General features: G+C 38.6%; 1 protein-coding gene across 7 annotated transcripts in view; it reads left to right on the plus strand.

Annotated features, from left to right (window-relative positions):
- The window catches only part of LOC146434680 (cilia- and flagella- associated protein 210-like), an 8,607-nt gene extending 1,163 nt beyond the window's left edge, over positions 1-7,444 (plus strand). Inside the window, exons 2-8 of one of the 7 annotated variants that reach the window (XR_014853480.1) lie at positions 337-493; positions 1,493-1,632; positions 1,921-2,113; positions 2,670-2,834; positions 3,467-3,573; positions 4,319-4,485; positions 7,027-7,444. Coding sequence is in view for 6 of the 7 variants with exons in the window: in XM_085066512.1 (XP_084922638.1) it covers positions 337-493; positions 1,493-1,632; positions 1,921-2,113; positions 2,670-2,834; positions 3,467-3,562 (751 nt within the window). In the remaining variant the exon portion in view is untranslated. Of the gene's footprint in view, positions 1-336; positions 494-1,492; positions 1,633-1,920; positions 2,114-2,669; positions 2,835-3,466; positions 3,574-4,282 lie in introns of all 7 variants that reach the window. The other 6 variants (XM_085066512.1, XM_085066513.1, XM_085066514.1 and 3 more) reach the window with 6 other exon arrangements.
- Positions 7,445-11,555: the final 4,111 nt, after the last annotated feature.

Consider the following 11,555-nt stretch of genomic DNA (forward strand, 5'->3'; position numbering starts at 1 on the left):
TATGTTTTCCAGCAGCAAAGGCCCAGGCTGTACAGGGAGTGGGATAACAAACAGGCTAATCAAATTCAATCTAATATTTTAGTCCAGACACTGGTCGTATTCACTTTTGCTAGTATAGACTTCCCTAGCACCCTCAGACTGGACTGATTTTTAGCCAAAGAATTTAGAGCTAGGTTATAGAAATTGATTCTGGTTTTGATTTGATATTTTACTTTCACTTAAAAGTATCAGGGTTTTTTACTGTTGAAGTACCCGTAGATGTGCATAATCTGTATCTGTTCATTATTACTTCATGCTGTCCCTAGTTCATTTATTAATTTCCCTTTTCTGATTCAGAATAAAGGAGCACAAGGATCAGGCAGATCTGGCCAAACAAGAAAACAAAAGAGAAGGGGAAAAAATACAGAGATCGAGCCAATTGTACCAACTGGAAATTCAGAGAGAAAAAGAAAAGGAACAGAAGAAAAAAGTTGAATGCCAGAGGCTGCATCATGTAAGTAGCAGGAAAGCAGACAGTTCAAAATGTGTATTTCACCTTGGCTGTGATGGTTGGTCTCAGCCAACAAATAAGGGGACTGCAGGCAGTGAGGCTTTGCTGACAGCATTAATAGCATGAGATCAAATGCTTACCCTGCCAGTTACAAGCCATCTCTTTCCTCTGTGCTTCTGAGAAAGGCCTCTTGGAAGTTGTGATGTGGCACCTGAGTATTGACTGGCCTACAATGCACAAAGTCTTACAGAGTCAGCAAGGAGATTGTTCTTGACTTGAGAACTAGATTTGGATTCCATGTACTTGCTCTGTTTTAAGTCCGTTTTTTTTGTCAGGGAGAGGGAATAGCCTAACAATATCTTTTAAACTTGGTGATCACCTACTTAGCACACATACTGTTTCCCTGCCAATGCCTGCTTGAGCAGGGAAACTGAAGTAGAGGTACTGTGATGATTCATTGTCAGTGAGTGAGTAAAAGGAGAGAATTACCACTAAAACCTTACTCATCTTTTTTTCCTCCCATACTTCTCACTCCAAATATACAAATTTTCCCCTAACCTTATATATGCAACAAAAAGTTAAACTGCTGCCTAAAAAGCTATACAAGTGCCATTTCTGAGTCATTACAAAATGCCTTATGCTCTACATTTTGATGGTTCTACAGACTTACTGCTTGAGCCCTTCAGAGTCTGTACCATATGAATAATATGTGGGATGGGAACAGTACAGTTGGAGCCACTGGGAATGTAGAAGAGAGAATATAAAGATACTAAGTTTGGGGCTGCAACCACGTACTAATTTTACTTTTGTTGTAATTTTTGATAAGTAGATAATGAGAATTCTCTTTTATATCTGTGTTTCTATCTTCTATAGCTTCTCCACTGATATAAAAAACTCCTTATTATAGGCTAGGCCTGAAGTATTTGCTAGAATTTTTTTTTTAGTTCATGTTTCCAAAATCTCATTCTACATGAAAATAAAAGTAGTTTTCCATTTAAACAGGAATATGTAGCTGAACAGAAAATAATTAAAGCTGAAGAGAAACAAAAAGAAGACAAAGATGATGATCGGATTAAGGCTTATATTAAAGACAAAGAAATGATGGCTGATCTGACAAGAGAAAAATATGCAGAAGCTAACAGGTGGGTCAAGGGATAATTTTCAGATTCAAACTTGCAGTTTAATTTTGCGACAAACATTATTTTCAGTTGTTATATCAGCAAAATCGGAACTTCAATGCAAGCAAGTTTTCTGTAATTAAAACTTGAAGTAGAAAGTGCAGAAAAAATGCCTACCAGTTCCAGTAGTAATTGGTGCTGTTGAGGGTGGAGGTAGGATTGCTGGTGTTGTTAGAAGCAACAGTTACCAGTCGCATCTTGCAATCTCAGTGGATGTCCTGGTATGTTACAGTAGCTCGTTTTCTCCTGCAGGATGATACAGAAGCATAAGGATAAAGCTTTTGAACAATTAACTGCACAGATGAACGAGGCATTCAAGATTGAAGATGATCGTCTTGCTAGAGGAGCTGCAGAGGTAGAAGCTGAATACCAAATGAAAAACAAAGAGAAAGAAATTCAAAAAAAGGCTGCCATTGATTCTATTGCAGAACACAGAGCCACTGTGGTAAGAAGTGTGGGCTGTTCTTACTCCTCTTTCTGTCATGTATTTGTACGTAGGAATGGTGTTTGGAAATGCCATAGTTTCTAGCGTAGTCATCTGTAGTGAGACACACAAGTTCTCTCCAGTTGCTTCTCATTTATCATCTAGAGTTTTAGAACTAAATCCTTAAGAAAGGTGCAAGCAGTATATGTGGTGATCCTTTCTCCAAAAAAAATTAGACTTGAAAGGCTCTGTAATTGTTGGTGATTGTGCAAACCCTGCACTGCTTATTCCAGCTGAGAAGCCTGGCCCAGGTCACAGTTGGTGACTCTGGTGCCATGCATCAGCAGGCTTCATCAAGTCTGCTGACACCTTTCCTGGAGTCCCCTCTGCCTTTCCCCCTTCCGTGTTGGGCACACATCTGCCAGGGCTGATGAAAACCCTGGGCTGGGACACTGGCCAGCCACAATGACTGCACTTAGCAGAGTGCTGATACAGGGCTGCTTCTGCAGAGAGACAGGACTTGCAGCTTCGCAGAGCAGCTCCTTGGTTAACTTTCTGTGTGTTTTGTAAACTACAGATAAAGATGAAGGAGGAAAAGGAGAGACAGGAAAAAGCAGAGGATGAGAAGGATCGTAATCAGTGGATGACAGACGATGACATTTACCTGGAAATGGAAAAAGCCAAGAAACAAAAACAGCGTGACGCAAACATGGAAATACAGAAATTTCAGATCCAGCAAATGGTAAATAGAAGAGCTGTACCCTCTCAGCCCCTTCAGAAAGAAGTACACTTCTAAACCTGTAGTACTAGACCTCTTGGGTAGAAGAGAAAGGTTGTGATGGGTGTGATGTGCATGTTTTGGTTGGTGACTGACTGTACCATGGGAGCAAGAGGCTTGTCTGTGGAGTGAGGAAGTTACTGCCTAAAACTTGACTGTGCACAATACATGTGTTTCAGAGCTTTATGGGCCGCCCCTTAGAGTAGTCAGAACAGAAGCCTCTTTCAGGCTGATGTGTCCCATGTGAGCCAGAGAGGATTACTGTGAGGGCTGATAAGAGATCAACAGTGACAGATCAGATCCTGTCCTGTGCCACTATGATGTTTTTTCAGCCATGCACTGCTGTCCTCTCTTACATTCTGAGCAGGTCACCAAAGAGCAGCAGCTAATGCTGATGTTCACAGCTATTTAACGTACCCTTTCTGGGGGAATATGGCAGGGGACAGAATTGGGGAGGGATGATAAGTGCCAAGTATCAACTAAGAATGCCGCAGACCTTCTGTAAGCTTTTACCCTCTCTCAGCTTTACAGGATGGTGATGTTGAGAATGAAATACTTAGAAATACTAAGCTTTGTTATTCCCTTTTCTTCATCAGGCTGAAAAGCAGGCAAGAAAACAGCAGGAAAAGCAAGCAGAATTGGACTATGATGCTCAGAGAGAGGCTGCTTTTCATCGGGATCGACCATTTTGAAGATAAAGACAGTAAGTAACTGAATCAGTGTCATTACTGGATGTAACTTTAAATCTCTGCAAGCATTCAATGAAAGAACAAGATGTGAGCTTCCTAACTAGGACAACTGCAAGAATGGTGGAGTGGATTTATCTGCAGTATTAAAACCAGTAAAAACTGGGGGGTGGGTGGGTAAGGATAGTTGTTGCAATGCTATCCATGTTCTTCCTGCCACATGTACATGAGCCCCCAGCTTGCTTACGACTGAGCAAACACTTGGTATTTTGCCAAGTCTATTAGAGCTTTGGCCCTAGAAGTTCTGCCTGAGGGCAGGGCCAAGAACTCTTCCCAGGGCCAGCACAGACTCAGTCATTGTCTTGGTCAATCCTGCTGTGGCCTGGGCTGCTGCACTCCTTTTGGACAGCAGAACATGGTTGGGTGGAGCTGACTGACTCTGTACCCATGTCAGTTAGCATGGTCCATTACTCTGTAATGTGAACCAAAGCACAGTAAGTAGGAACAATCAAGACGTTTCAAAACCTCACTTCTGACCTAAAGTAAAAGGCTAACATTCCTGCACTATCACCTAAAAGTCACAGAATTCTCTCCAATTATCTTGGAGTAATTAATTTTGGAAATTATATATGAAAAGAAGAGACATGGCAATTACCTTGTTAAATTATCTTTCAATACTTTTTTCCTTAGTTCACTAATGAAAAATTTATTTCCCTTCTCTCTGAGCCAGTGCTCATTTCATTACTTCAAGCTTTTTTTCAGCAAGCAGAAAGAATGGAAACTTATTAAAGCCTTTTGATGGCAGAAGCTGAAGCCTTACGAAGAAGCATTGACTACAGGAGTGGTGCTAAAATCTGCAGAGCTTGATAATGTATGCTCCAAATACATCCTTAAGTGCATATTTGCACATGCTCACTACTATGAAATTGGTGAGTTAAATGACTTTTTAGTCTGCCTCCACAGCAGCAAGAAACAAGGTGGATTGCAGCCTCATTTCCTACTGAGCTTCCAGAAACTTCCCATTTTGCAGATTACATATGCCTGCATTTGAAGTCCACAAGTCTTGCTTCCATCCAGCTTATACCATCCAACTCAAGTACCAGAAAACAACTCTTCATTTCAGTACACCTAGAGTGAAGTGGAAATCCCGTGTAATTTTAAAGCACATTGGCTAAATACAGATTTAGTTACCCAAATTCAGCATGAAAAAAATCCAGCAGCAATCATGATCTCACTTTATTCTATTGGCTTTGAGATGCACATGCTTTGTATGCTTGTTTTAAATAACTAATTCTAGTTAGTAATTTTCTCTAAAACTTCTATAAAGCATAGTATGATGACACTAGATCAGAATGGTCAGAGGTGGTCAAATATGGCCTGTGAAAGATGGCCTGTGTAAGGCAGGAAGATGGTCTAGCTCACCAGAGTCCTTTTCAGCTGCCAGTTAAAGAGGGCAGCAAAATGTAGGGAGATGAACTACAGCTGATAGGAAGGGTAATTGTTGACCTGGAAGAATATACTAATTGAGAGGTACCTCTCATTTCATGCCTAGGGCCACTACTTGTATTAGTTATTACCTGAATTACCATTCCTGATATTATTTAGAAGATGTGTAGACATGGTGCTTAGGATTAGTGGTAGACTTCAGGACTAGGTTAACAGCTGGACTTGATCTTAAAGGTCTCTTTCAATCTAAATGGTTCTATAAAGTTTTAATTAACAGCTAGCAAATCAGAATGTGCTTTGAGAAGTAATTTGACTAGTTAACTTTAATTACTGGTTTTGCTCAAAAAAGCAGCCTCTCAGATACTGTGCAGCTTCAGGATGTTGTCGCTGATGAGAATCATAATAGGCATTAGCCTTATTTGAAGGCCAAAACCTTAGAAATGCAAGGCAACCCCCAGAGGGACTGAAACAGAGACCTTAAAATCAAACTGTATTTTTCCCCCACCTGTGATCCAACTCTGGAAGCAGAACAACAACTTTGCTTTGAACATGTGGGCCTCCAGTGTCTAACATGGTATTCTCCCAACAGTATTTCAACTCATACCTGTGCAGCTCTGGTACACATGTAAGACAGTACAGTTTTCATGGATCTAATACAACTCCTAACTAGGAAATGGAAGAGAACAGAATTTTAAAATTTAAATTCCCTTGTATCCTAAGGGAATTTGAATTAACTAACAGCTCTTTCCTGTTGGGTAGTGTTCCAGGTTGGAGTTACTAGATCTGTGTATCTATCTTCTTTTAGCATTACAATCTTTGGTACCAGTCAACTCTGAGGAAGTTTGAAGAGGGATACCTACCTGGAAACAAATGAATGGCCCATGAACAGAAGACCTGGCACCATGGGACCACAAAGGATGAACATTTTCAGGTCCCAGTGCAGACCTGCTCTGTACTTCTGAAAAAGAAAAAAAAACCCAAACCTTTTCAAAGCTTTTTGGTCATACTAGGTCAAATAATTTCCTCTGTTTCAACAACTAAATTCTTTCAAATGTCTATTATTAACTTGGGCCTGTCTGTTATCTCTTGAATGGAAGACTGCTGTAACTAGTCTGTAATCTTCCTCCTTGTTTTGGCAGTGCATCCTTGTCTCTGACACTGAATCTTCCTTCCTGCTCTAGCAGTGTATTTTTGAGAGACATAAAATTCCCGTATAAATAGTGCTCAAAAATCCCCATAATCAGTGAAGGCTAAGAGTGTAGAAGGAGGTGGAGGCAAGAGATGTGAGACCACCGTATGAGATGTCTTCTTTGGAATTATCTTAATTTTTCTTTAAAAATAAGTTGTGGTATAGGCTTTGTTAAGTTTGTAATGTGTGAAGTCATTGCTTTCTAATTACTGCACTGCAACCACTTCAACCTAAGCTTTTTGTTTTGGCATATCATGGCTTTGATATTACTAGATATTTCAGTGAATACATGAACGATGCAAATCTGTCCTCTGATCTGTTAAACCAATCTTTAGTACACAATGTTAAAGCATACCTGTTTGTAGTCTGTTGACACCATCTTGCATAAGCCAGCATGCAACTTTGTTTTTCTGTGGGTCACCTCAGCTCCAATACATTATCCGAAGAAATTAACAATTCTGTTATGTACTGAAGGGCTTGAACATCAGTGCTGCAGGCCCATGAAAATTCAACACCACATCCCTGTTAACATCATAGTAATTGCCCCTGCCTCAAATGAGTACCATCTGGTCTGACTCCTTTTCTATGTAAAGGAAAAATAAGCAAAGTTTAAAAAGAAAAAAGCAGAAAGTACTGGAAGAAGCAAGTGTTACTGAGCAGACCAGGAAAAATCCAACAACTGGCACAGTGGGCAAGGGCAAAGTTTGGAACTATCTTTGGTAAAGCTTAGGGGAAAAGTACTTCAGCATTAGTCTCAGCTATAATCTATCAGTGCATATACAATTAATAGAAGCTACTATTTATACACTTACACTGTTTGGTTTTTTTTCTTTAGAAACACATTTGACCACTATAGCAGTATCTACAAAGGAGTAAGAAGCTAGCCACTCTCTCCTTCCAAGTTCCATGTGCCTGCAAAACCAATCAGTGCCCAACAGCAGAAGGTAACTGTGGACCAAGTTACAAGACACGCTATTTTTCAGAACCTGCCTATACTCAAGCTCAAGGAACAAGTGCCACAGCTCGCAACTGTACTGTAACTAGTCTAATTTTATTATGGAACAAAGCAGCAGATTCTTTTTAGAATGTCAAGAGGTAGCAACCAAAAGTAAACTATCTGTACTGTACTCCTTGAATATTGCTGGCCCTCCAGGCTTCATTCAAACCTTTTGTTATGACTTAAAAAAAAAATCTTACTTAGCAAATAAAATTGAGTACATCTGTCTGTAACAATAAAATCCATGTTGACTGTACCTTTTATTTGTGACAGTTTTCTACTTACTTTTACTTTACAGAATGCAATGGAAAGTAGAAATACTATCTTGAGAAGTTGTGACACTGGCTGAGTCTTTAATCCTTTATGGGAAAGAGATATCTGCAGCACGACTCTGCATCTAGCTCTCCAGCAAACTACTACAGGAAATGGGAAAAACACTTTCCTGTTTTCTCCTAAGTGCTCTGCTTCCAACATAGCCAGGCTGTGATACTGCTGTAGGTGACTTTTGGATTGAAATTTGTTCTTTCACTCAGTTCTAAACTGACTGTAAGCTGTCTTACCACTCCATTTACGTTCACATTGAACAGACAGTTCTTCTGTAACTAGTGAACTATTCTGCTACACACACACACACACACACACACAGAGACTTGTACTTTTTCAAGTCAAAGAGCATAGTTGGCAACAAGCAGAGTTTGCAATTCAGATAAGACACTAGGTCAGCTTCATTACATGGCTGCATTTTTTTATGTTACAATACAGAGATAATAGATAGGTTGTCATTTGCCACTCTGTCGTAGAAATTCTTAATTGCACTATCAAACTATTTGACATTATCATCCATTGTAACATGGAATGAAAATCTACCTTCACATCTTCAGTAAAAATTTACCAATCCTGGTTTAACTGAGGAGGTCATATGCTGACATTAAATCACTGTGCCAAATCTGTACTCAAAGTATCGCCATTTCAGAAGGCTGGAGGTTGGACAAGCACATTTATCCTGAGATGAGCTCAGCTGGTCAGAGCATGGTGCTAACAACGCTGAGCTCATAGGTTTGATCCCTGAATGGCCCATTCACCTAAGAGCTGACTTGATGATCCTTGTAGGACCCTTCCAACTTGGAATACTCTGTGAATTGACAAGCACAGATTGCACAATATGACTTATAAATGATTATTTCTCTAAATGCAGAAGATGGTAATACTGCAAGAAGCACATGTGGTAGACATGGAATACACTAGCAAAATATGCAAAAAATGTATTTATTTCTGAGAAGTACTTTAGTACACAAGTTGTACATTTCAAAATCAAGAACTCAGTATACCAGCTTACAACTGGATCATCCTCCCTGCTATGAAGTATAAATTACAAAATGTCCAGGAGACTAGTATTAATTACAAAATACTCTGCTAAATGCTACATGCCCAATACTGCCAGTATAACTACAATTCTTTTAGCTGGAGGAACCCAATTATCAGTTAGTTCCTCTTACCACTGTTCATGATATGTCTGAATTCTTTCCATTCATTCCATTCTGAATTCAACCATTCTTTTCATTAGCAGAAGCCACATACAGACTACCTTTTGTAATGGGGATATGTAGCAATGTCCAATTTCTTGCCAAAAATAGCAAGTTTCCTTAAGTGCTTTATGTGTTGCAAAATTTAAATTCAAAGTCAGGGTACTCTATTAATTCAGTTTATTTAGCCCTTTTAATGTCTGAGAACTTCCATGAGCACAAACATAAATTGAAAACCAATCATACGCATATTCTGCAGTTCAAGATTTCTCCTCTGAACTTATGCATGTTAACTGCTCTATTAGTTCTATTTGAACAATGACTTTATGATTAAGGAAAGATACTAATTTACAAATTCTTTTACAAAATGTACCTTTACCTTTATGTAGTTTTACATATCTAAACTCATCACTTTTAAAATATTTTATTTCTGCTATTCCTTTCGTGAAATTTCATACTAGAGCTAGAAAACTTATTTTCATACATCTTAGAAAAAAACCCTGAACAGGTGAACATTACTTTTGGCTTTTATGCAAAAGTTTTTTTGAAACAGTGCTCCTAATGACATGAATTGTTCAACGGTAAGTAGTAAGAGTTAAACCAGAAGTACATAAGCACCAAAATGGAAAGCTAATGTTTTATGCTAAGTAACTTCAGAACTGTACCAAATTCATATTTTGCAAAATGCAGTTCACAGACTTTTCAAAATGCATTTTCTTTAATAATTTAGTTACATACTGCATTAGGAAAATTACTGTTTTCAGCAAAAGGAAGGTACATAACAATTCTTTACATTTCCATTACACTGACTCTAGAAGTGCTAAGATTAATTTTGTCATTGGTATCCCTCCAGTTTAAAGTTGAACAACACCAACCACCTGCCAAAAGAACCTCTTCAAAACACCCAAACACAACGAACAACCACCCAAAAAGAACACCTTCATGGCTGCTGCTTTGATAAAGTATAGTATGTATATCTTTAAGTTTTCTATTACAACTAAAGTCCTAAAAGCAGGAATATGTTTTTGTTGATCAGAAAAGCAATGAGTCTATTATGCCCCTAGAGGTGTGTCCAAAAATACTTTATTTGCTTCAATAAATCAACAGTTCCAGAAAAGGCAGCTAAAGGACTGCTTCTTTTGTGTTTACATTAACCTAAAATCCACTTGCCAGACCAACACTATTACAAATCAGACATTATTGGGGATCACTGCAAATTCTCCAAGGCATGTGACAAAGAACACCGCAAGAAAAACCTGTAATCTGGGATTTAAAGTACAAAGTGCAAAGTTTCAGGCTAAAATTCTAACAACCAAATAGAACAAAGAGTTAAAATTTAACCATTGCCTTTTTTCTTTCTTAAAAACAACCAACTGAAATAAACAGAACAACAACTGAAACACTATGACTGCAATAAAGAAGTAGCAAACAGCAACACATTTTTTACAGGTAATAAGTGTCTACAAAACTTTACATTCTATCTACCCATCCTCAGCAAGAATTTCTGCTTCTGAGTTGATGGCAGCACCCAAAGAATCCAGCATAAAATAACAGTCTCTTTTAAATAAAGTTTGGAAAACTACTGCCAATTATAAATTCAGCATTCCAAGTATTTATATGCTGCATGGTGTTAGTAAAATGTCAGCATCTATCGTTGATACAACAGAGAATGCATGTCTAACCTTTGGAAGTTATTTCAAGCCTGTATAGACACTTATACACATGCTTACAAAGTTAGTTCAGTAATACCTGCCTTCGTTTTACATTGTGTCTTGGGGTTCACAAATTCCCTGGAGTAAGGTCAGTTCTGGAGTATCTGCAGAAAAAGCTGCACTTTGTATGTACTACCTTTTTCCACATTCACAAGGAAAGACCACGAGCACTGTTTTTACTGCCTCTGGTACACTTAAGTATTACCTTCAAATATCCTTCCAGATCAGTCCTCTGAGCCAAAAGCCAGTGAATGACCTGTGACACAGATGTCAAAGACGGCACTGAGCTACACCGTAACTATAGCACAGGGTGACTACTGTGAGGCTGGGAACAGGAAAGCTCTGTATTAAGGGAAGAAACAGTTCCAGGACTGCAAGAGCAGTAGTCAGTTCCTCCTCACAAGGCAGCAAGAACTGACTAGTGCTTGGGGACATCTTGCTGTCCCTGGAATTGTGCTTTAGTCCCACCAAATTCTTAATCAACATTCTCAATTTCTAGTTTGATAAAGAAAAGCACAAATCTGGCAAACCCTCCCTTGTACAAGACTGAAACTGTGTTTCTGTTTAAACAAAGTGCTCCACCCTAAGCCAAATTTACCCTGAAATATAATACAGGCAAGTGTATCCCATCACCTGCAATTTAGTGTCATCAGCTTTTATAAAATCCCAAAGTACATTAAAAACAAGAAAATGGGCTTCATGCCACCAACTCAGACGAATTTTTAATGTGCTATGAAAGAATTCAAAAATGAAAGAAAGAGTTCATTTAACTTGTACAAGTAATTTTCTGAAGTGTAACAAAGCCTATATGAAAGGGTATACATGTGCATTTTTTGAAATAAGTAGTTACAACCACAAACTACAATTGGTTATGATCTCCATTTTGAGATTTTAAAGGCAAATTAAAAAAAAATATTATATGGATTGCAGTATTGCTGACTGCCTGCATTTTTCCCCCTTCTACAGCAGAGTCGGCATAGTTGTGGATTGTTTTGTTTGCATGCTTATACAAGTTTCAGTGATATTGGCAAGGATATTCTCAGTAGTGCAAATATACTTCTTCAGCAATAGCTTGCTCATGTGTCAGCTCCATTAGAAATAATGAAACGACATTGCACACAGTTTTTAAATG

This window comes from Lichenostomus cassidix, chromosome 7, assembly GCF_008360975.1.
Source record: "Lichenostomus cassidix isolate B80296 chromosome 7, HeHo_3.0, whole genome shotgun sequence".
Taxonomy (NCBI): Eukaryota; Metazoa; Chordata; class Aves; order Passeriformes; family Meliphagidae; genus Lichenostomus; species Lichenostomus cassidix.